This window comes from Cetorhinus maximus, chromosome 8 (assembly GCF_964194155.1).
Source record: "Cetorhinus maximus chromosome 8, sCetMax3.hap1.1, whole genome shotgun sequence".
In the NCBI taxonomy this organism is placed as follows: domain Eukaryota; kingdom Metazoa; phylum Chordata; class Chondrichthyes; order Lamniformes; family Cetorhinidae; genus Cetorhinus; species Cetorhinus maximus.
In genome coordinates this window covers 82,054,131-82,080,574 of record NC_135886.1, presented here as the reverse complement: position 1 = coordinate 82,080,574, position 26,444 = coordinate 82,054,131, and the positions used below count along the sequence as shown (strand labels likewise).

Below are 26,444 nucleotides of genomic sequence, written 5' to 3'. Positions count from 1 at the left end.
TTCAGGGAATCAAGGGTGATGGGGAAAAGGCAGGAAAGTGGAGTTGTGGATTATCAGATCAGCTACATTGAATGGTGGAGCAGACTCGAAGGGCCGAATGGCCTACTCCTGCTCCTACGTCTTATGGTTGGAGACTCAAACGGCGGAGAGATGCGGCAGAGGAGCTTTTCCATGCTGAGATCTATTCCCATGTTACAGTACTCTGCGGATTGGGACTGTGCCCCTGAGCCTCCTCTAGTTTTAAATTTCTCTCTGCTGTGGAGCTGCAGTGACCCCTTCATCCAAAATACATGGGAACTGCCGGGTACCCTGCGCAAACTCGCGGCTAAACTCAAACATCGAATGGCTGCGGCGTCAAGTTTAAGCCGCCCGATGCCAGACCAAACGTCAAACTTTTCAAACTCAACCACTACTTGACCACGCGCCCTGCACCACACGGTCATGTGACCAGATTCTCCTGAGGGCGTGGCCTACTCCTGGAGGGCGGGGCTTCTTGGCATCCACGTGGGCACGCCAGGGCCAATCGGATCGCCGCAAGTGTTTGATGTCAGAGTCCAGGAATGGGACTGATGAAGCGGTGTTTGTGAAGCACTTGGGAGGCTGGAGAGGTGAGTAATGTGGGCCCTAGGATAGCAAGAAATGGTCTATGACTCGAGAGGTTCTGCACGTATAATGGTTACTCACTCCTACGGAGCCATTGCTGAGCTTGAGGATGGCTGGGGATAGGGGCTTAAGTTATTCCCTGGTACTCAGCCTATGTAGCGTCAAACGACTGACTAACTTGAACTGACCCTGTCATTGAGGCTCCGAGAGCAACAGGTACTGTGTCCATCTGAGGGAGGTTGGAGTTTCATCAACAGGACCTGAGAGACCTCGAACTTTGTAGAGTGTGGCTGGGCCTGGAACCTTTTCACCAGTTATATCAATCAATAGCAAATGCACCTGACAGGATGGATTTTGCACTAACAAATGGCGCTGCCCTTCCCAGAAGAGACTGATCAACGTGTGCCTCATGGAACAGTTATTGTGGCTGCTGTTCTGAGGCGATGTTAAGCTTAAGGGAAATGAGATTGTCTTCTCGGGGGCTGGTGGGGAGGATGAGGGTCTTGCACTATCCTCTCCAGACCTGACTTTAAAGTTATGTTGTCATTTGATTACTCAAAGTGGAAACTTCTTGGCGGTGATGCAGGCCACAATATAACTGGAGTCTGAGAGATCAGGTTGTACAGTACAAATTGATCTGCAATTCATGTCAGTTCTATACATTTTTCAGATACCATTGAAAACGCTTTGGACTCTTATCTGAGAGGTTGGACTGATGTGGTGCCTCTGGCTTTGTCTGAGGCATTCTCCGTGCACTTTCAAAAAGGCTTCCTCTGCTGTAACTTCTTGTACTGTTTTAAAATTCAGCTGGAAAGAGTGGTGTAAAAATAAATGTATATTAATGAACAAATAAATGCTGGTTGGTAGTACCAATGGAGTTTTGTTTTTACATCTTTTTTTTGCAGTTTTACTTTAGAAAGTTACAAAGGAGAGCCACATGAAATTTAGTTTCCATTAAAACTGCTTGACGGTACCATCCACTAAAGGGAGGAGGAGTGGTGAGAGGTATGGAGACAGATCCTCAATATTACTATTTGCAGAAAAAATGTGTGAAAATCAACTCTAGAACATACCTTGCATGTACTATACTCACACAAGTTCCACAATTTTTTTTCCCTTTGTACCATATGACCATTTTGGGAAAGTCGTCAGAAAGGCACTCTCCTATACATATTCTTGATATACACCTGCTTCAACCATTTTGGATAGCAGTTCTGGAGACCAAGACCTTACAATCCCAGAGGTCCTAATGGAATGTTTACTGGGCCTGCCAGCTGAGAGCGAGAGCCCCCTGTAATCAGCAGGTTACTAGCTACCTGGAGCTATATCTTCCTGTTGCCCATGCAGCCTTCTCCACAATGCTTGCCTGAAGCACATGTAGGATCGTGACATTTGGTCAGTGCTTGTGCTTGGAGACTTGCTCAGCACAAAGAGCCCACAGCCCACCAAGGCACCGCACAACTGACCCAGATGGGTATGACCATGAATAGGCATGGATTCCATCCTTGGAGGATCTCTAGCAATCAAAATTAAAACCAGCTGCCTCATTTCCCTGACTTTCAATGCACCCAATGCAAGCACAGTCATGCCAAGAAATCTGGATGTACTAATGCTTCTGCAATCAAAAGGTAAAATATATATAGGCAAATGTGCAATGGCTTCTTATCAGCATATATATGTGCATTTAAAAAAAATGATCAATATAAAACAGTTGGAAGAAAGGGAGCTGGCAGCTGGCTGTTACTCTATTCTTGATTCTGTTGATCAAACCACCATGCAATACTATGCTTGATGTCAGACATCTACCTCAACTGAGTGAATAGGCTAGAGATCTGCCCTCAGGCTTCCATCAATAAGCTTTCATTAACTGGCTGTAGTTCAATTGCGTGAGAATGGCCATTCAATTCTGTCTTCATGTACAGGAAAGGCATTTGCCAGCCACTCGCCCCTTCCCAATCAGGATAGTTGAAATCACAGACAAGAATTTACATCCTGTGAATGTGTTTGGACATCATTCCATCTTGCACACCTTTGATTTGATGGGATTGCCTCAATTATTATGGCTGTGTGATAAGACATCTGATTAGTCAAGACTTGTTAGAACATTATGTATCTACCATAATTGGAAATGTAGCTTGCTGTTAAAATTTTTCTATAAGAATAACATGAATTAAGTGAAAAGACATCTCCCGAAAGGTGTATTTACATTAATGGTTTTGCTTTGCATGACTCTACAGTCTGAAACAAGAATCAAAGCCAACCTGTCACCAGGTTAAAGTGGAGTGAGAGACCTTAGAAGGGCCTAATCCATATTTACTACAAAAAAATTGAATAAAGTTACAGTGTAAATGTAGATGTAGAATTTCTGTATATCTAGGCACAGATCCCTAATTGAGGCCATCAGTCACTGAATAAAATTAGGTGATTTTAAGAAAATTCTACAGCAATTTGCCAAAAATATTACTAATCATTGAAACAAAAAATGTCTCTGTATCACGGTACCAGAAATTGCTAGCATGTTAACCACATCCTTTTCATATAGCACACTCAAAATATGAAACAAACCTTGTGGCAAAAAATCAGCACCAACTTTTCTCCAATTTGACTTCTAAAATTTAATTATGTGCTTAAAAGTCCTCTCCCAGTGTTGGTGTAAAATGGTTGTTTGGGCTATGTGTAAGAATGATTGATAAACAGACCAAAGTTTCCTCATTCACTGTTTAATGGCCACTGCTTTATGCTTGTCACTTGTTCAACCTGATGAGGATTTGCAATTAAGTATTAGTGATGATTATTGATTATTTATCACTATTTATTCCATTTGAAAAATAAAATTTTATTTTGGTCCTTCAGCTGCCATGACAGAACCAGCATTTGCAGCACCTTCTGATTTGATAGATTCCGGTCCAGCACCTTGTGACCTAGGTTTCATGGAGGTTATTGGTCAGAAAATGAGAATTCCTAATAGACTAAAAGTGACTGAGGAGCAAGGGGATGAAGAAAAGGTAGAAGATATTCAGCAATCAGCGCTGCAGATGCAGATTCCTGAAAGAATATCGATGGGAGGTAAATTAAGTTAACATCAATAAATCACAGTCAGGGATATAAGTTTCTATATTTATACTCATGTATTGATCCAGGTCTTTATATCATTTAGCTGAAGAAACCTATTATAATGAAAGTAAAATGAACTACTTTACATACAATGAAGAGCACAGAAAATGGCTATTAAGCCCAACCAGTCCTTTTTATGTTCCACACGAGCCTCTTCATAACTCTCTTATTTAGCCCTACTAGCACAGGCTATTCCTTTCACTCTCACGTATTTATCTAGCTTCCTGTTCAGTGTATCTATGCTACTTGCCTCAACTACTCATTGTGGTAGTGAGGCCCACCTGAATACATGAGTTTTTAGTGCCCCACAATGACTTTATTTAATAGGATTTAAAAAAGAAAATATTCTTGAGATGCAGGCAATGAGCAAGATTGTATTTATTGCCTGTTAGTTGCCCTGAAACTGTACTGGTGGACTTCTGTTTGAAACACTGTGGTCCTTGTAATGATGGTGCTCACACAATGGCATTAACTCCAAATAAAAAGAGAAAATACTGGAAAAACTCAGCAGGTCTGACAGCATCTGTGGAGAGATGCATCTGCAGCATTTTGCATTGATCTAGGCATTAGCTCCAGATTGTTAAGCCAGTAATGATGAATGAACACCAATACATGTCCAAATTAGTATTATGAGAGACTTGGGGGGGATGGGTGGGGGAGGAAGATGCTGTTGAAGAAACCTTGGTGACATTGTTGTAGTGCATTCTGTAAACAGCGAATACTGTATATATTATGAGTTGTGGTAGAGGAGGTGGATATTGAGTCTAATGGCAGGGATGCTGATGAAATACAAACTGCTTTGTCCTAGATGTTAGCAATCTTCTCAAGTGTTGAGACAATACCCATCCAGGCAAATGCTGAGAATTTCATCACACCCCGATTGAACCTTGGGGTTCCCAAACTGTGGGTCGAGACCCCCAAAAAGGTCACAGTGGTCACATCTGGGGTCGTGCACTGCCCCCCTCCCAGTGAGGTAGAAATGGCTCTGGCTTGACAGCCCTGTGCCCACTGGATTGATGGTGACAAACAGCAAGGGGCAGATTGTGAGCCCAAAGCACCCTTTAAGATCAGTGACCACTTTTAGCTGTGAATGTAAATGGGCCCAGGATGTTTGTATGCTGCACAGAGAGAGGCAAGAAAACGTAACTGGGTCACTATCTGCAGGAAAAAAGTAGGAGGTCATGTGGCTGGCTGAGCCAGGAAGGTGAGTGGCAGCTTCAAACTTTACTGCTCCTGTCGTGCAGGCTCCTTACTCCAGGATAGCGACTCTGCTTCACAGGCATCAGCAAGTACACGAGAAAGGGGAGAGGGGCTGCTGAGTGAGTGTGTGTTGGGTGGAGGAAAGAGGGATGTTGAGAAGAGGGGCTGCTATGTGAGTGAGTTGGGGGGAGGGAGGGTTGGGAAGAAGGGATGCTGTGTGTGTGCGTGCGCGTGCATGCGCTGTAGTTAGGAAGAGGGGCTCCTGAGCAAGCGGAGGGAGAGGGGTTGAGAAGCAGGGCTGATGTGGAGGAGTGGGCTGTGAAAGGCTGATTATAATGTATGTGTGGAGGATTGGTAGGGGGAGAGGGGATTCATTGAGTCTTCTGTCATCAGGGAATATGGAGAATTTGCCTGAAACCTGAATGAGTACATAAAATGATAACAATTTTACAAAGTGCTTTAAGAACTCATTTTCCTATTTATTATATGTTGACCTATAATACACAAACTTTAATAATTATATACTGAATGCTACTATGCTGCTTTATTGCTTTTTGTTTTTGCTGGGGTTTGGGGTCACAATTTTCAAGTGTTAAAATGGGATCACATTGGAAAATAATTTGGGAAGCACTGGCTTGGGAGCTTTGAGAATCATGGGCTGTGCTACTTGTCAGATTACCAAGCCTCTGCCATGGTCTTGTAGCCAAGGTTTCAATATGCTCATTCCAGTTGTAACCTTTTGGCAATGGTAATTTCCAAAATTTTGATAGTTGGAGACTTGGTGTTGGTGGTACCAGGGAAGGTTGGGGTGGTGGCTGGGCTTTTTCTTGTTGGAGATTGTTGTGTGTAATTTGGAACTTATGCAGCACAAATGTTACCTTGTACTTGACAGCCCAAGCCTGGATATTATTGTGAATGGCGTTATGACACAACAGTTGGTAAAGGCTGTTATTTTAAATCCCAGAGGGAAACTTTAAACAATTGTCATAACCTACATTTTCAGGTGGTATATTTAAGATGCAGCTCTAAATTCAGTAATACCAGTTCTTGAGAAGTTTTTATATCAAACTACATGAGACATTTATTAATTTATACAAGTTAAACTTATACACATGGCTACAAATTACTGCTATCATAATTTGTTAACAAATTCCCAAACTAATTTCCACTAAGGCAACAACAACCCATAAATTTGTCAGGTGAAAAGGCTTAAGCAGATGCCAGGTAAAGCATTTTCACCGTACAAATTCAAAATGAGGTTCCTTTCACTTTGGTTTCTTTGCAGACAGTTGTGGGCTTACAGCTGCTTTGATGTTACATGCCTCTGCTCTGCACACACAAAACTGCTTTCTGTTATACCCAGCACTTCTCTTTGAATGTAACTTCTCATTGTATCACCAGGCCCTTTGAACTCCTTTCATAGTACAAATTTTATTAAAAATATAAACATTGCTTGGTCTCTCCTAGCTAGGTGCAAGATTTCACTCCCCTTCTTGAATGCTCTATTCAACAAAATGCAAATGTACCTCTATTTCCGTTTCTACCTCAAAACTACTATACAGCAAAGCACCCAGACTAGCTGGCTTTAATCCAATTAACACATACACAGACGCACCCACAGACTAAACCTCTATTTAAATAAATAATTTCCAATAATATTACATACGTTAATAGCTTCATGACAATGGACCTAAACTCTGTGGACTTCTGAATTTATTACATTCGGCAGGTCATCTATGATGCTGGAAATGGGAAGGGGAACATACAAAAGCCAAGATTTTGTGGTCAGTGGTGAATGGGCACTAGCACATATTAAAATTACTTGCAAACTTTCTGTGTCCTTTTGCCCTGGAAGTTATGGTGATTAGAAATCCAAAGCTGTGTGGCACCTTCTACAGAGGATCTGGGATCAGATTAAACAGGGCAAGCAATTGTGTCTCTCCTAGCCAATCAGATTGAAAAATCCTTACTGGCTCAAAGCAGATTCTGAACAGGAAGCAGAAGTTAGAATATCTAATTCAATGTTAAATCGTGTACAGGAAGTAGAGAGAGGGAAAGAAAGATGAAATTGAGAAACAAGGAGAAAAATGAAACGCAAAAAAAAAAATGTTTTCTTAAATTTTAAAAATTTCTCAGCAATAGTTAAAGTCTGAAGGAATGAGCCTTCATGTCTGTATAATTAATTTTTAGTGCCAGTGATTATTATGAATAATTAAGACCTACCTTTTTTTGGCATCCCTATTGCATCCCAACTTCATGCTGTTTCATGTGTTTCAATGCTGAGTCTCTTGGGGTGATACTATTGTAACAAGGTTTTGGAGGGGCAGGGCAACTCGGACAACAACTTCCCGAATTCCATGTTCAAATGTGCATTTTCAGTAGCCAGAAGTTGCTGTCCAATTTACTCTAGCAATGTTGAGCCTTACTGCTACTTTTACCACAAAATCTGGGCCACCACAATATAAATTTATAATAGCAATATTTGATGCTTTTCAAACAAAGTTATTACCAAAAACATTAACAAAGATTTAGCAGTCACTACGGAACTTTTATTTGGCCTTTGGTTTTTGAAATTATTTCCCCTATTCTTTTCAATGTTAGGTGTCAGTCATGGCTCAGTAGTAGCACTCTTGTCTCCGAGTCAGAAGTGACTTGGACACATACTCCTGGCTGACACACCTGTGCAGTCCTGAGGGAGTGCTGCACTGGCAGAGGTGTCGTACTTCAACTGAGACATTAAACCCGAGGCCTTGTCTGCCCCCTCAGGAGGACATAAAAGATTCCAAGGCACTACTTCAAAAAAGAGGAGGGAAGTTCTCCCCAGTGATGTGGCCAATATTTATCCCTCAACCAACATCTAAAAACATATTTGGTCATTATCATGTTATTGGATGTAGGATCTTGCAGTGCACAGATTGGCTGCTGTGATTCTAACTCTACAACTGTGACTATACTTCAAAAGCAGTTCACTAGCTGTAAAGTACTTTGGGACGTCCTGAGGTTGTGAAGGCTGTCAATGCAAATCTTCTAAGGCTCCAAAGTCCTACCCTGCAATGTTGCTGTGATATCAACGGCCATCATTATCATTTCACCTCTGAAACTCAGCTCTTTTGTTCATATTTGGACTAAATTATCAGACTGTCCAACATCCAGTTCTGGATAAGCAGAAATTTCCACCAACTAAATATTTGGAAGACTGAAGCCATTGTCTTCGGTCCCTGCCACAAACTCAGTTCCTTAATTACTGACTCCATCCCTCTCCCTGGCGATTGAGGCTGAACCAGACCGTTTGCAATCTTGGTTTCATACTTGACTCCGAGATTAGCTTTTGATCACACATCCACGCCATCACTAATACCATCTATTCCCACCTCTGAAATATCACCTGACTTAGCCCCTGCCTTAGCTTATCTATTTGTTCAATTAGACCATTTGTTCTAGGAGCTACTAACAGAAGTTCCAAGAACAAAATAATCCTCATCATCATGGAATCTCAAACCCAATTTTAAGGGCATAATAATCACGCAACCAGGGGACTCGCAGATTGAAACTCATTATGCCTGCAGAGTTGTTAACAAACCCATCTCACACCTGGGACTGTCCAGGTCCATTTCAAAAGGGGGCAATGGACCTCATTTGCATCTTGATAAGCTTACCCATCTAGCAGAGTTAAATGTCTACCTAGACAGTGGCTTCCTGACACAAGAACCTCATATGGATGGTAACTCTTTCAAAATCTAATGGTCAGCTCTGAAATTAAAGCCTGTTCCAGACACTAGATAAAAATCTCTTTTGAAATCAGTGTGGAGAGAAAAGGTCACATGACTCGAGTGACCATTTTGAAATCTCGATATTCCTTTGAGATCTGAGAAATCCTCAGTCTGCTGTTTAACATCCAACTGTTGAACACCAAGGAGCACGACTCCAGGCTGCACAACAGCCTGCTCCTCGAAGCCTGTGTTTGCTAGAAGATTTCTAACCATTGCCTGAAGAACTGACCCAGTCTGCATGTACCAACTTCACCTTGTAGGGTATCAGCATCAACTGTAAAAAGAACAGTACAACTCCAATCTTCAGCCAGCTGAACTTGAGCTTCTACGTGAAAGAGCTCCTCATTGGACTCTGATAATTACGTGAACTAATATTCATTTCTGTGGTTCTTTTACTGTTACCATAGTTGTAAAATGTTTTTTTTCTATTCTATTCCACCCCCCCCCCTGCAACCACCACCTTTGTGTGTGTGTGTGTGTGTGTGTGAGACCTTCTGAGTTAATCATAATGCTGCAATCATAATTCCTGCAAGTTACTAGTAAACTAAGAGTTTGGGAAAACGCACCACAGCCTATTTTAAAAATAATCCGGCTTATGGACGATTGGTGAGAGGAAAGAAGTTCAGTTTGCCTTTCTTTCCTGTCTGTAACACTGCAAAGCCCCCCTCACTGATAACTTAGGACTTGTGCCAAAATTGGGAGAGCTGTCCCACAGACTAGTCAAGCAACAGACTGATGTAGTCATGCTCATCGAATCATAACTTACAGAAAATGTTCGAGACTCCTCCATTGCAATCCTTCGGTATGTCCTGTTTCACTAGCAGGATAGATGTACCGGAGGTGTCGGCACAGTGGTATACAGTCAGGAGGACATGACCCAGGGAGTCCTCAACATTGACTCCGTACCCTAAGTAGCCTCATGGTATCAGGTCAAATATGGGCAAGGAAACCTGCTCCTGTTGATAGCTACCTACTGCCTGCTGTCAGTTGATGGATCAGTGCTTCTTATTGAACACCACTTGGAAGAAGCACTGAGGGTAGCTAGCATACAGGAAATACTCTGGGTTGGGTTGCAATGTCCATCAATAAGAGTAGCTTCGTAGCATCACTATTGACTGAATTTGCTAAATCCTAATTAGATTAGGATTAGATTTGTGGCAGGGTGAGAGAATCGTGGCATGGGAAAAACTGCCTGAACCTGTCCTAACCAATTTACCTGTTGCAGGTGCATCTTTTTCATGACTGTATTGATAGGAGTGACCACCCGAAGATACCCTCCATCTTGTTGGGTAGCGCTACCACCATGCCAAATGGGATAAATTCAGAACAGATCTAGCAGCTCAAAACTGGGCATGCACAAGGTGCTTTTCCATAACCTCATAGTCCAGCAAATCCCACACTTTGTCATTACCATCAATCCTGGTTCAATGAGGAGAGCAGGAGAGCATGACAGGAGCAGCACCTGGAATACCGAAAAATGAGAAGTCAACCTGGCGAAGCTACAACACATGCATACTAATCAGTAGAGACAGCATATAATAGACAGAGCAAAGCAATCCCATAACCAACAGATCAGATCAAAGCTCTGCCGTCCTGCCACATCCAGTCATTGTCCAGGTGGTGGACATGGACAGTTAAACGAAGGGGGAAGGATGCACCACAAACATCTCCATCCTCAATGATGGCGGAACCCAGCAAAAGACAGAACTTAAATATTTGCAGCCATCTTCGGTCAGAAGTGCTGAGTGGATGATCCAGTATTACAGTTGCCAGTCTTCAGCCAATTAGATTCATTCCATGTGACATAAAAAAAACCAGTTGAAGGTTTTGTGTACAACAAAGACTATGATAACATCCTGGCTGTAGTACTGAAGACTTGTGCTCCAGAACTAGCCATGTCCCTAACCAAGCTGTTCCAGTACAGCTACAATGACTGCATCTACCTAACAGTACGGAACATTACCCAGGTATAACTGGTCCACAAAATGCAGGACAAATCCAATCTGTCCAATTACCATCCCATCAGTCTCAATCATCAGCAAAGTGATGGAAGGTGTCATTGACAATGTTAGCAAGCGATACTTACTCAACAATAACTGCTCTCCAATACTCATTTTGATTTCCGCCAGGGCAGCTCTCATTGCAGCTTAGTCCAAGCATGAACAAAAGAGCTGAATTCCAGAGGTGAATGACTGCCCTTGACATCAAGGTAGCATTTAACCAAATGTGGCATTAAGGAGCCTTAGACAAATTGAAGTGAATGAGAATCGGGGAAAACTTTGGACACGCACAAAGGAAGATGGTTGGAGGCCAATCATCTCAGTCCCAGGACATCACTGCCGCGGTTGCTCAGAGTAGTGTCCTAGGTCCAATCATCTTCATCAATAACCTTCCCATAAGATCAGAAGTGGGGATGTTCACTGATAATTGCATAGGGTTGAGTACCATTCTCAACTCCTTAGATACTGAAGGAGTCTGTGTCCATATGCAGCAAGACCTGGACAACATTCAGGTTTGGGCTGATAAGTGGCAAGTAACATTCGCACCACACATGTACCAGACAATAGCCATCTCCAATACGAAAGAATCTAACCATCTCCCTTTGACATTCAACAACATTAGTGTCACTGAATTTTCCACCATCACCCTTCTGGGGATTATCATTGACCAGAAACTGAACTAGACTAGCCATATAAATACTGACGCTACAAGAGCAGGTCAGAGGCTGGGAATTCTGCAGTGCATACCTCCTGACTCCCCAAAGCCTCTCCACCATCTTCAAGGCACAAGCCTGGAGTGTGATGGAATATTCTCTATTTTCCTGGATGACTGCATCTCCAACAACACTCAAGCTCAACACCATCCAAGATAAAGCAGCCTGCTTGATTAGCACCCCACGTACTATCTTAAACATTCACTCCCTCCACCACCAGTGTATACCATCTACAAGGTACGCTGCAGCAACTTGCCATGACTTCTTTAACAGCACCTTCCAAACCTACACCCTCTACCATTTAGAATAACAAGGGCAGTAGGCGCATGGGAGCACCACCACCTGCCAGTTTCATCTTGACTTAGAACCATATCGCTGTTCCGCTGTGGGTCAAAATCCTGCTATTGTCTCCATCCACCACTGTGGGTGTACTTACACCTTATAGGCTGCAATGATTTAAGAAGGCAGCTTATTAGAATCTTCTCAAGGGCAATTAGGGATGGACAGTAAATATAGGTCTTGCCAGCCATGCCTCACTCCCTAAACTTCTGCACGTCTCCATTTTGCTTTCCTCCTTTAAGAAGCTCCTGAAGACCTAGATCTTTGCCCAAGCTTTTGACTATCTATCCTGATATTGTCTTTTGTGATTCAGTATCAAATTTTGTTTTATTGTGCTTCTGTGATGCACCTTGAAATGTTTTATTACATTAAAGGCATTTTATAAATACAAGTTGTTGTAGTTGAAATATGACAAACTCAAATCTCTGATATTTGGATAGAAATCTTTATAAATTGCAGAAGATAAATGAAAGATATAAAAAAATGTTGGTTTATGAAGTTTTAATTGTTTTCATTGAAAATTCTCAGATCTCCTGGTGCAGTTTGTTGTATGTCATTAAAGCGCTGTTTATAACAATTGCAACCTTTTGCTACGTGACTTACACAGTATTATTCTGCTGCTAAGATGCAACTGGTCTGTTCCTTTAAGATCACAATCTCAAACTGTGGTAAATTTTGAAGTCAGTTAGAGGTTTATTGCTGTTTAAGGTAAGTTTACAGATTGGTAGATGCTTGAAAATGTTCCACTCTGTTAAAACAAACTAGTGTGAAGTGACTGCCTTCCTTGTTTAATATTTTTGATGAAAGACTTTTTAATATATAGCTAAGTGAATACTAATAGGCAAGAGCAATAATTTTGTTTCAAATGAGAGAATTTGTTAATTGGGTTTAAAGGAATGCACTTCTTTCTTTAGAAACAGAAATGCAGGATATTGGTGCAAGACCATACTTGTATGGTTGGTTCCACAACAACCCATCAATAACAGATCCTCCACCACTCAGCATCTCTCCTAACTTAATGTTTGGACCAGCCCATGCTTTGAATGTGGACCGATCCGAGAGTCCACTGCAGGTACGTTAACAATAACAGTGTGTCCTTTCATTAAGTATAGATGTACATGTAGCCAGACGTGTTGACTTTTTAATTCTCTCCCCTTGTCCTTCCAACTCCCCCGCTAGTGGGAAGGACTTTATAAACAGAAAGAAGAGTATGCGTTTTTATAGTGCCTTTCATAAGCTCATGATATCTCAAAAGTGCTTTATAGTTAATGAAACATTTTGGAAATGTACTTACTGTTGAAATGTAGGGAAACATTGCAGCAATTTTCACACAGCAAAGTCTGACAAACAACAGACAATTGAACAGATAGTCTGTTTGAGTAATGTTGATTGAGGGATCAGAATTGGCTACGATAACAGAAGAATTCCTCTGCTCCTGTTTGAATAGTACCATTGGACCTTTTATGTTCACCTAGGATGGGGTCTTGTTTTAATGCCTCTGAAAGACAGTACCTGCAACAATGTAGCATTCATTTAGTACTGCGCAGGAGTATCAACCTAGATTTTGTGCTCAAATTTGTGGAGTGGAGCCTGAACACATGACCTTCTGACTCGGAGATGTAGGCACTGCTATTGAGCTAGGGTTGCCAGTCTTTTGAACTCGATTGGATAAGCTTAACCAGTCCTTGGGTGTAAGGTATTCATTGGAGTTCTGAAGTGGGAGGGAGGAGAAAGAATATTCTGTGAATTCCCCATAGTCTAGCATGTGTTGTCTGAAGGAAGTAATGTGGTGGCCAATGACCTACAAAGAGTAGAAAATAGCGCAATGTTCAAGAGCTATTCTTCTAGAGATTAAATTAGAAATTAAATCTAGAGATATCCATGTATGGTCTATCTTTTGGAAAAACTACTTTTGTCAGGAAAAAGTACATTTAACTTTTAAAAATTAATAACTTGAACTTAATTTGTAGATATCGGCTTTATAAAAAATTGATTCACAGGAGCTGGGTGTCATTGGCAAGGCTGGATATTTATTGCCTATCGCTGGTTAACCTGATAAGGTGGTGGAATTCCTACTCTTGAATTGAATTCACCCCAGCAAAAAGCAAACACTATTATATGTTGTTTTGTCACAGATGGCTAACTCCCAACATTCTAGTAGATCACGAACATTAAGTGAGAATGAAATTTGTCTTTCGAGTGTGTCCAGGCGGCAGAGGAATTTGTAAGTATGAAATGTTGACCTTGTCTGTTTGTTGTGATGTCATGCAGCCAAACCTGCACAGCTACAATAATGATGAAATGTAACGTGCTCAGAGACTGGAATGGAGGGTAGTCTAATATGGAAAGTAAAATTTGATAACTTCTGAAACCAGTGATTTTAGAATTTTTAGCACTCAACTAATGGAGAAGGCCTCAGGTGGGTTATGATTCTTCAATCACAAGTGGAATAAACTTTATCAGACTGTTCTTCAGTATATATATTCTCCCTTAATATTACAGGTAGATTGAATGTGAAAGTAGCTTAACACACAATCATTTTACATCAGGGGTTGTACCTCAGGCCTGTTTCAGTCAAAAAGTACAGATTTCTTGTATTGCAAAATAGCAATATTTTAATAGTTCAGTCAGCGGTAGCAACAGTGGTAAGTACATATGAGTCCAAAAGGATGGTTGGTGTGGGATTTCAAAATGTTACGTTCAAGAACTGTTCTTTTGCATTCGAATTTAGCAATATTGATAGAGTGTAGTGAGATGAAAGCAGCTCAAAATGCCAAAAATATCCCATTCTTCATCAAAGGCAATCCTTCCTTTTTATTAACACAAAACAGTTACTACAAAATTAACTCTACAGGTAGACAATAAGATCTAGCCACAATTTTTGAACATAATGTGTTTTGCCATTGAGAATTCCACTAATTCAAGACCCAAAGACTACTCCATGGTCAAAAACAAAAATACCTGGAAAAACTCAGCAGGTCTGGCAGCATCTGCGGAGAGGAGCACAGTTAACGTTTCGAGTCCGAACGACCCACTAGGGCTCTGTACCTTGCTTGTCCTGCTTTCTACTCTTAATTAGCACATTCCTTAGATAATATCACCACCTTCAACACCTGTTTGTCCTTTTGTCTGTGACATCTTTTGGTTATCCCCGCCTATCACTGGCCCTCTATCCAGCTCTACTTGTCCCACCCCCCGCTTAAACCAGCTTATATTTCACCTCTTCTATTTTTACTTAGTTCTGTTGAAGAGTCATTTGGACTCGAAACGTTAACTGTGTTCCTCTCCGCAGATGCTGTCAGACCTGCTGAGTTTTTCCAGGTATTTTTGTTTTTGTTTTGGATTTCCAGCATCCGCAGTTTTTTGCTTTTATCTTAGACTACTCCATGGTTTTGGATATAAAGAAAAGACAGTTAGAAGTCTTTTGAGGCACCAATAAGTTTGTAATTTCAGTATCTGTCACTAGATTACCTGTTGGCCAGATAACTATACAATCTCAATCTTCCCTTTCTTTAGATGTGCTGATGATCATCTAATCCTGCCTTGATAATGTCTCTTATTCCTCTGGCAGCTCATTGCTTTTTACAGCAGTGTGGAGCATGCAGCCTTCTCCATAACTGTTGCTTTATGCCTCACTGCTAAACCCTATAAATAATGTCTCTTTTAATAATTTTTTTATTACAGGGAGGTGGTGGCATAGTGGTATTGTGACTAACTAGTATTCCAGAGATCCAGGGTAATGTTCTGGGGACCTGGGTTCGAATCCCACCATGGCAGATGATGAAATTTGAATTCAGTAAAAGTATGGTGATGACCATGAAACCATTGCCAATTGTTGTAAAAACCCACCTGATTCACTAATGCCCTTTAGGGAAGGAAATCTGCATGTGACTCCAGACCCACAATAATGTGATCAACCAACAATGTAGTTGACTCTTAAATGCTCTCTGACTAAGGGCAGTTGGGGATGGGCAATAAATGCATCGACGCCTGGATCCCATGAACGAATAAAAAAATTGCCGTATCTAACATTGTATCTATGGAGCATTAACTTCCAAGCAACTGCTGTTTTGCAACAGATATGTACAACAGATATGTACAGATATGTACAACGTATGCACTGGCAAGTCAGTATTGTGGTGTTAAGTGTAAAAAGAATGATTTGCATTTATGACCAATAGACATCTTTTTCACGACCACTGGATGTCTCAAAGTGCTTTACAGCTGATGAAGTATTTTATAAATGTAGTCACTGTTGTAGTATAGGAAATGCAACAGCCAGTTTACATACAGCAAGTTCTCACAAACAGCCATGTGATAATGACTAGATTTTTTTGTGTGTGTTTAATTGAGGGATAACTACCATGCACCTCTTTAAAATGGTGCCATGGGATCGTTTGAATCCATCTGAGAGGGCCTCGGTTTAACATCTCACCTGAAAGCTGGCACCTGCAACAGGGCAGCGCATTCTCAGTACTGTGCTGGAGTGTCAGCCTTGATTTTTGTGCTCATGTCCTGGAGTTGGACGCACACCCAGAATCTTCTGACTCTGAGGAGAGAGTGCTGCCGACTAAGCCACACTGACACCAGTTGATTGGTGCACCTTCTTTTGCCATTCATGGTAACCTCTCAGTTTGAGGAGCAATTTCATTGTTGACAGTTTTGTTAATAAATATATAAACTTAACAACAAAAGCGTGCTCTCCTGAATGTTGATGAAACATGCATATAGCCTTTTCCTTAATGCATCAATGAGGAATGTTGTAAATATACTACAATACACAATTAATTCTAACAGATGTCAATTCTTTTTAAAGTTGTTAAGTTGACTGCAGAACAACTATTTTCTCTGAGAACAAACTTTTTCAATCCATTCCTAAAGCCACAAAATCAAAGCAAACAAAAAAATGGATGACTGAACTATTTGAAAGTCCTTTTCCTATTCCTAGCATTTGTTTTTAAATATGTGCCAACCATCTTTTATACAATTTATATCTGAAATGTTTTGGTATATCCCACAATGTAATAATTTATAACAAATTATTTGAACTATATATGGGGAATATGAACTATATCCCTGTACTATTCAATCATTTGCTTTAACAATGCTATGCTTCTATCCATTCTGTAGGATTGATCACTCCAGTGGTCCAAAACATCCCTTCCCTTCACCTGGACCTGGCCAGGCATCCTTTTCAGTTCCTAATGTGTGCAATGTATTAATTTATGTTGGACACAAACTGTCAGGATACTTAATGGAAACAGTCAATCAGAAAATGCGGAGAAGGTGACTGGAACTGGCATGTGTAACATCAAAAATGTATTTGTCCTGCTTTTTTTCTCAAGCTATGCAGGAGGTGCATCACTTTGAAGCTTGTTTGATGTTAACAGTTTTCCAGTAATTATGCATTTGATTTATGCTTTGCCATCAACACTTGTCTGACTAATGAAACACCTTTCAGTCAAGAAAACGCTCTGACTGTTTACAAGTGCTTTGTTTGGCGAAAATTAACCATACTCCTGTTGTTGGATATTGATCTCTGTTATGGTCCTTTTTTTTTTAAGTATATGAGAATTTATGAGGAGATTTGTCTTTCTGAGCACTATAAGATTTGGAACACGCTTCTACTTTTATGCCAATTTTCAGCATTAAATACCCCTAACTAAGTACTACCTGAGCCAGATGCCCACCTGATCTTCCTCTACATTAGTAGGTCAAAACTACTACTCACACCAGCCATCCTTAAAAGCTTTGGATTAGCATACTGTGATTTTCGTGTATGTTAAAACTTATATACGTCAACAGCACTGACATACTGTGAGATATAACATGACTTAGAATGGCAATTGTATGATTCAGAAATGGTCAATCTCACAAATTGAAATAAGTTCTATTAGACATGGAGAGGTTCAGGATGTTGCAAATTAAATTTTTTGGTGTAGGGGTTAAAATATTTCTTCCTTTTTGGTGGAGGAAAGGAATGTAGCGTAAACAGGACAAAGCAGCCCGCTTGATTGACACCCCATCCACCACCTTAAACATTCACTCCTTCCACCACTGATGCACAGTGGCAGCAGTGTGTACCATCTACAAGATGCACTGCAGCAACTCACCATTGCTTCTTCAACCGCATCTTCCAAACCCATGACCTCTATCATTTTGAAGAACAAGGGCAGCAGATGCATGGGAACGCCAGCATCTGCAAGTTCTGCTCCAAGTCACACACCATCCAGACTTATTCCTTCACTGTCACTGGGTCAAAATCCTTAAACTCCCTTCTTAACAGCACTGTGGGTGTACCTACACCACATAGACTGCAGCAGTTTAAGAAGGCAGCTCACCATTTTCTCAAGGGCAATTAAGGATGGGTAATAAATGCTGGCCTAGCCAGTGATGCCCACATCCAGTGAATGAATAAATAAAAAAACAAATGGTGCCTTTCTAATATAGCTTAATATAATCTTTTACACTGATTTCAATCAGCAGGAAATTGAGAAAGGAAGGAATTTGAAGACAATGGAGGAGATTTTAACTAATTTAAAACTTAACCATAGAGTTAAAATAGGATCCACTGTTAGCAAACCATCTGGTTGAGGAAGCTAACATAATGAGCGGCATGCACCATACACTGGAACTGCTTAAACCAGCAATGTGTTTTGAACCCTTTATTCACTGCAGTTACTATTGTGGAAATTGGTGAAAGGACTAACCCTTCTGCATGTCTAATGTAGAACTTGCTGTCTGTTAACTATGCACGTTAACTTTGTTGTGCTTGTAATGGTTTGCCAGTACATGTTTTTAGGTTGCAACCTCTTGTAAATTTTTAGTGAGAGTTTTTTTTATCTGGTTTTCAGACGGATGATCAATTTTTTAAATATTTTGTGAATAGTAATATTCTGAAAAAGAAATTTCTGAATTGCCTTGAGTGATATAAAACATGACATAATCCATTTGTGATCTGATTTTTGCATGTGATAACACAAATAGTTGGAGTCATACCTAGCACATAGGAAAATGGTTGTGGTTGTTGGAGGTCAGTCCTCTCAGCTCCAGGACATCACTGCACAAGTTCCTCAGGGTAGTATCCTCGGCTCAACCATCTTCAGCTGCTTCATCAATGACCTTCCTTCCAACATAAGATCAGAAGTGGGGATGTTCGCTGACGATTGCACAATGTTCAGCACCATTCACGACTCCTCAGATACTGAAGCAGTCCATGTCAAAATGCAGCAAGACCTGGACAATATCCAAGCTTGGGCTGACAAGTGCCAAGTAACATTCATGCCACACAAGTGTCAGGCAATGACCATCCCCAACAAGAGAGAACCCAACCATCGCCCCTTGATGTTCAGTGGCATTACCATCACTGAATCCCCCACTATCAACATCCTGGGGGTTACCATTGACCAGAAGCTGAACTGGACTAGCCATATTAAATACTGTGGCTACAAGAGCAGGTCAGAGGCTAGGAATCATGCAACGAGTAACTCACCTCCTGACTCCCCAAAGCCTGTCCACCATCTACAAGGCACAAGTCAGGAGTATGATGGAATACTCCTCACTTGCCTGGATGAGTGCAGCTCCCACAACGCTCGAAGCCGGACACCATACGGGACCAAGCAGCCCGCTTGATTGGCACCTCTTCCACAAACATTCACTCCCTCCACCACCGACGCAGAGTAGCAGCAGTGTGCGCCATCTATAAGGTGCACTGCAGGAATTCACCAAGGCTCCTTAGACAGCACCTTCCAAACCCACGGCCACTACCTTTTAGAAGGACATGGGCAGCAGATAGATGGGCACACCACCACCTGGAAGTTCCCCTCCACGTCACTCACCATCCTGACTTGGAAATATATCGCCATTCTTTCACTGTTGCTGGGTCAAAATCCTGGAACTCCCTTCCTGTGGTGTACCTACACCACATGGACTGCAGTGGTTCGAGAAGGCAACTCACCACCACCTTCTCAAGGGCAACTAGGGATGGGCAATAAATGCTGACCCAGCCAGCGAAGCCCACATCCCGAGAATGAATTTAAAAAGAAATGGGTAGGACATTGTTGAACTCCTGCCATTCTGCTGAGATTTAGCAAGAATAGCTATTTGGAAGGCCTATTATTTCTAGGTAATTCTTAAGCACTCCACGGCATTCAGTTATGAGCTACATTGGTAGAGCAAAATGGTCTCTGCATCCTTCCTGTGGAGAAACCAGAAATGCTGAAGACATGTTCTCAGTTAAAAAGTACTGTTTCCATTTTAATTTGTCTGTAATGATAGAAAGGACCATGGAGAGCAAGATTTGAACCTGTACACAATCTGGTGACACATACACATTTAGTACTTTGTGCCAAATATAGACTGCTCTGAGTAAGATCATCCGTTGCTCTCAGTACTGATACTCAATAAGCATTGAGCAGAGTACCTTTTTACCTTGAGCTTCACATTCTTAGCTTTTTTTTACTGTATAGCATGTGATGAGACTGTCAGTACTTGTATAGCAGTGATAATAGAGGTAGTGTGGTGGAGTGTCAATAACTTCCTACATGGGTTATACACGTGCATGCAGGAGAAAGTGTTAGGGTGGACAAATCAGTAGCTGAGTCACCCTTTTCCCTCTGCAGGCTTATTTACCTTTAAAGGCAATGCAGCATTGGTAAATGTCAAGGAAGCTGACTTGCCACACTTTTGCCTGGGAAATTATGTACTCACAGAAGATTCTGTAAGATGAAGCAGGAGAAAAAAAACAAATAAGGAAGAATGTCTAAATTCCACAGGAGCTTTGTGATATTTAAATTGTTGTGACTCAGCCTGGTATTTCTGTGGTCAATTCAACTTATTTTTCCACTTTAAGGAGTCGGTTCCATAGCCAGTCCCTTTCTGGCAGCCTGTATTCGGATGGGACCAATCAAACAAGGAATCAAAGGTGACTGTCATTCATGTTTACTTTCTTGAAGCACTTGCATTTGCATTTACATGCTGTTGTGTTAGTTTCATTTTTACTTTCTCTAACTTTTATACCCTGCTTTAAATACTTTGTTTGAAATGACTGAAAAAACTCAGAGTGTATACAGTGCTAGCTGTTAATGTTGCAACTCTGTCACAATGAAGTACATGCTGTAGATGTAAGTGAAATGTAATTGGGGAAAGGTTAGGGCATTCTTCTTAAGTATATATAAGGACTGGTTTCCACCTGTGGGAGGGGAAGGAAAAGGAAGTCTGGGTTTTGTGAATAAACCTATGTTAAGGAAAAATTGGCTGCAGATTCCTCCTTAGTGAATTAGCAATGAATTACAACAGTTGCAACTACCAACTGTACCCAGGTTGGGCTGAAATGCTAGCTTCCATTCAAATCAATAAGGTTGCTCTGGGATACATGTATGCTAACCCCAAAATGTATCATGAGCGGTTGAAGAAGGAAATAAAAATGTAAATCTGCGCTTGCTTGAGAGCAAAGAGCAAAGGTAAGCTGTAAAGATAAGGTTATATATGCAGTGTTGTGCATGAGACAAAATAGGAGGAGACTTGTACAGAAAATATTTTCCTGCTCCTTTTTCCCTTTCTGGATTTTTCTTTGTCCTCTGTTATTCTTTGTTCTTGTTTACAATTTTCCTACAGGCTTGCTACGCTTTGCCTCCATCCTACTTCAGCTCTGCAACTGAATTCATCTCTCATTTCTTTCAATCCTTGACTAATTTGAGTCCTTGGCCCCGTCATAAATGCAGAGGTTTCAACCATTATGCCCTTGTACTCTGGAGTACTTTCCCAGAATTCCTCTGCCTTGTTAACTGTTTCCCTCCTCAAAACCTACTTTGACCATGCTTTTAGCCCTCTCAGTTAACTTTCCTCCCTACACCCTGAAGTACCTTAACATCTTTCACAATGTTTACATGTTATATAACTATAAGTTGTATTCATAAAAGTTCCCAATCAGTATGAAGCTGTTGCCAGCAAGTACCTCAGTATTTGTTTGTGCATTTCAAGGGCAACAAGCCCTGTACCTGTAACAAATGGATTTGGTTTGTTTCTTGTTACAAACCGACCTAAATCTCAACATTTTATTACAAGCCTTTGGTGTGTCAGCTTTGTGGCCACTTGTGAACAGTCGCTGCATTGTGTTTGGGAAATACTCTGCTGATGTGATTTCTTGTATCGAGGAAAATCCAGAACACTGACAGATGACCCACCTCTATTAAGATAGATTCTGCTACAAGTGGAAGAGGTTATAAAGTATACTCAGGTGATAGAAATAGAGGTCACCAGGCTGTGATCTGCCTAGATTTAGCATCCTTTGTATACTATGGTACAAAGCCTTTGAAGAATGCTCAACTGTATATTTGTCCCAGGGAGAAGGGAGACCTGTTTATCAAATGTTCAGCTATCTTTTAGTTCCTCGGGAGCGAATGAAATGTGATTTGATGGGTCTTTTTTTGTTCATTCATGGGATGTGGGCGTCACTAACTAGGCCAGCATTTATTGCCCATCCCTAATTGCCCTTGAGCCGGGTGGTGGTGAGCTGCCTTCTTGAACTGCCTCAGCCCAGTTCCACTGCAGGAAGTGTTTTGCACTGAATAAGCTTTGATTAGTTTTGAGCGATATCTGTTTATTTAACAGTTTGTCTTCATTGTATTGAGATAACTTTTAAAAAGAAAACTATATATAGCACCTTTTGCATTCTTTGAGATATCACAAAGCCCTTCTCAGGAAATTAGTAACATTTGAAATGTGTTACTGCTAGTTTGGTATTCCTCTATCTCAGTGGAATTTCAAAAGTGAAGAATGCTTATGCAACATGTCAATAACAATTTGTATGTTCCTGAATTCCTTAAATTCTTAGAGCAGTTTCCAAGGATTAGAAGGTAGCAAAGATAATCCTGCTGTTTAAAAAAGGAGGAAGAGAGAAAAATGAAATTAGAGGCTAGTTAGCCTACTTAAGTCATAGGCAAAATGCTGGAATTTATGATTAGGAATGTGGTAACAGACATTTCCAAAATCATAATATGATTAAGCAGAGCCAATATTTATGATTTATCAAAGGAAAATTGTGTTTGGCAAATCTGTTAAGAGTTTTTTTGAGGATGTAACTAGTAGGATGGGTAAGGGGGAACTGGTGGATGTAATATATTTGGATTTTCAAAAGCATTCAATAAGGTGTCACACAAGATTATTACAGAAAATTTAAACTAATGGGATTGGGGGTAATATATTGGCAGAGATTGAGTATTAGTTATTGGACAGAAAGAGGAGAGTAGGAATAAACAGGTTGGCAGGCTGTAACTAGTGATGTACCGCAAGGATCAGTACCTGAGTTTCAGCTTTTTGCAACCTACATTAATGAATTAGATGAGGGGGCTGAGTGTTACATATTCAAGATTGCTGACCACACAAAGTTAGGTGAGGAGGATGCAAAGAAGCTGCAGGGGATATAAATAAATTGGGTGAGTGGGCATGAACATGGCAGATGGAATACCATGCAGTGAAGTGTGAAGTTATTCACTTTGGGGGAAAAAAATTAAAAAGAATACTTTTTGAATGGTGAGAGGCTGAGAAATGTTTAGCATTTAGAGGGACCTGAGTGTCTTTGTTCATGAATCGCAGAAAGTTAGCATGCAGTTACAGCAAACAATTAGGAAGACTAATGGTATGTTAGCTTTCGTTACAAAGGGGTTTGAGTATGAGTAAAGACATCTTACTGCCATTGTACATGGAATTGGTGAGGGCAGACATGGAGGACTGTGTAAAGGTTTGGCCTTCTTACCTAAGAGTGCTTTTATAAAACCAGTATTGGAGATAAACAAAGTTTATATTTGCCATTTAATTTTTCAGCATGACCCATGAATACACAATACCTGAGGGAGCCCTTGAAAATTTCAGTGTAATGGAAATTGTAACACTCAGGCGTCAGGTAAGAATTTTTGACCAGCAACATTTACATGTGTAAGTATGGTGAGTGCAGTGAATGTACTGTTGCAAGAACAGAACTTCTCTGGGCTTCGAATTCAGTTATATTATCAGAGCAGTGTGTATCTTTATCTGGAAAAGCTTAATGTCTTCAGTTACACAGCATGAAGTATAGTTGTTGGGTCCTTGATTCTAACTCTTACACTTCAAAGTGCTAAATAAAAGAAAACCTTACTTTAACATTACATTGTCCTCCCTGCAGATGTCTCAGTCTATAGAGGTGCATTTTCTATCTGATTTAAATTCTTGAGGGAAAAAAACATTCAATAGATGTTGTTCTAGTTTTTGTTTTGGCATTGAGCTCCTTCATTGCACAATAGGGTCTGACCTTTCTCTCTTGCAGTTGAACAAGTTGAATCGGCGCCTACAATTATTGGAACAGGAGAGTCGGGACCATGCTCGAAAGGAATTTGTCCTCTATTCCATCATCATTGCAGCTTGTTTTGTCAACAGTTGGCTCTGGCTAAGGAAATAAATTTGTTCTAACTGCACATGTAGAGTTGGAAAAGTGCCACAAACTGACAAGAGTGAGACCACCTTCCGAATGCAGACTGGCGGGCGTTATTTTTTTGTGAAGCAATCTGTATCATTACTGAAATACAAGGGAATGATGTCCTTTAGAACAGTTTGCTAACATCATTTTAATAACACTGTGATGTGAGTTTGGGAGAACTTATATTGTAAGTGTTACAGTGTAATGCATTCAAAACCTAATTGATTACTTTAAGACTAACTTAAGTTTTTTCTTTAATTTACATCACATGGGAAATCCTAAGAGACTGTTAATCAAAACTCTACTGCAATTATAGGGATTTTGAAGAATTTTATCCACAAACATTTGAGTTAAGTTGATGAACCAGCAAGTTCGAGAAAAGATAGCTTCTGGTGGTAAGCAAGATTCCTTCCGTGCTTTGTCCCCTCACTAGCAACAGCCTGTGTTATTTGTTTATAGGATGTGAGCATCACTGGCAAGGCCTGCATTTATTGCCCATCTCTAATTGCCCTTGAGAATTTGTACAGACATGTAAGATTTGACTGTCCTTTTTATTTCTCCCTTCCTTTTCAATGGAAATGTGCCTGGTTTCTGCTTGATATCTCCTCAAAATGATTCAACTACATTTGTTACATTTGTCAGTAGAAAGTCACAGGCAAGTGTAATATAATCATGTTATACCTGAATTGCTATTCCAGATGTCACATCTCTTTATTTTGGAACTGCAATAGCAGGGAGTTATATGCCTGCCCTGTGGTTGAGGATGACACATTGCATGCAAATACCAAAGTTGCATATTAATGCAATGTGATATTTTATTAATCTATTTGAAGATATCTAGCCCAATACTGACTTGTATTCTTGCTCTGTCAGCAGATATATTTTAATTAATTTACTTTTAGTCTAACTACACACTGCATAAGACGCAACCATCTAATGTGCTGTAGCCAGAAAAATCAAAATTCTCAGTAACCCAGGGCTGCTATTTGGATTTCTGAGTTTAAAATATTAGAAACAGAATGCTACCCTTTATTATGATATGAAAAGACTGATAACTCATGTTTCTTCTGATTTTTAAATTAATATGTGCTTGATAATTGTGGTTTAAAATCTGTGTTTGAAGAATAGAAACATTAAAAGCAGCGTGCTTGAGGGACATTATAAATGCAGTATGCTGTTGAGTTAAAGCTGTTTCCATTGATATTGAATTGTGCACGATGTAACAGGGCAGTACTTGTGAGAATCTAGTCATCTAGTTGGACAGCTTAAATGTGCATATTTAGTCAACAGTCAGTACCTAAAAGTGTAACTCTATGCTAGGACAGTAGGTCTAGCAGGATTTCAATTTGAAATAAGAGAAGCTTTTCTTCCGGTCAACTGTACATAGTGCAATGTTAAAGTGAGTCGTACAAATTGGGAGATGTGAGCTGACGTTGGCCAAAGAACAATTTGGGACAGAGATCGAAACAATTCCAATGCAATGCAAGAGAGAAAGATCCTGGTGACAGGTGTTCACCCTAAGGCCATGTATTGTGAGTAATGAATAGGTCAAGGTAAGGCAAGCTAATTGAGGATTTTTTTTGAATAAAAGAATGCCTATTCCTGTATATGCTCCAAATATAAACAAACAATTTCCTTTGACTCTAAACTGATGGGAGTTGCTGGTCCCTCTTTCAGTGCAATGGCAGTTGGCCATTCCTCTGAGTTCAAACCTCACAAGGCTTTTTTTTAACTGAACTCTACTAAACCACCCAAGTCTCGATAATCTAAATACAGGTCTGTATTACCTGATATTTTTATATTTTTCCTCTTCTTAAAAACAAATGTATTTTTAAAAATGTAAACAATGCTTATAATATTCTCTTCCAGTGCAATGGCAGAGTGAGAATTTTTCATGAAGGAATCTATCCTCTCAATTCCATTTAAAAATTAGTTTTTTTTTTAAAACCTGGATTTAAGTACATGTTTAAAATCTGAGAGAAGGTGAGTGAAAACCTAAAAGCAGTGTGTCTGTAGGACAGTATAAACACCATGAGATGTGTATGTTGTGAAGTCAAATTTGTGTGCAGGAATACTGAATTGTGTAGTGATTTAACAGATTAGCAGTTGTATTAGAATCTGGCCATCCTGTTGACTGCTGCATTTTGCACTTTATGGAATGGAAATGAACATTAAAATCTGTTACTGTCATTTGTACATGTATTTATGTATATAATATTTAAATATATACCCAGTATAGGCTCTCACACATGAA

General features: G+C 40.3%; 1 protein-coding gene and 1 long non-coding RNA gene across 3 annotated transcripts; one reads left to right on the top strand and one right to left on the bottom strand.

Annotated features, from left to right (window-relative positions):
• Positions 1-505: 505 nt before the first annotated feature.
• On the top strand, positions 506-26,444 carry LOC144683784 (mitochondrial fission factor-like). Of its 2 annotated transcripts, XM_078547176.1 has the most exons (9): positions 523-608; positions 1,509-1,608; positions 3,457-3,669; positions 12,654-12,811; positions 13,875-13,963; positions 16,870-17,025; positions 20,591-20,662; positions 23,563-23,641; positions 24,041-26,444. In XM_078547176.1, the coding sequence occupies exons 3-9, from the start codon at positions 3,462-3,464 to the stop codon at positions 24,170-24,172; spliced, it is 894 nt and encodes a 297-aa protein (XP_078403302.1). In that variant the 5' UTR covers positions 523-608; positions 1,509-1,608; positions 3,457-3,461; the 3' UTR covers positions 24,173-26,444. The 2 variants fall into 2 exon arrangements, with proteins under 2 accessions (XP_078403301.1, XP_078403302.1); XM_078547175.1 differs by lacking the exon at positions 1,509-1,608 and having other exon boundaries at positions 506-608.
• LOC144683785 (uncharacterized) lies at positions 14,527-15,834 on the bottom strand. The gene is made up of 2 exons (XR_013577335.1): positions 15,120-15,834; positions 14,527-14,673 (listed from the first exon to the last, which is right to left on the bottom strand). It is a non-coding gene; the product is annotated as an uncharacterized LOC144683785 (long non-coding RNA).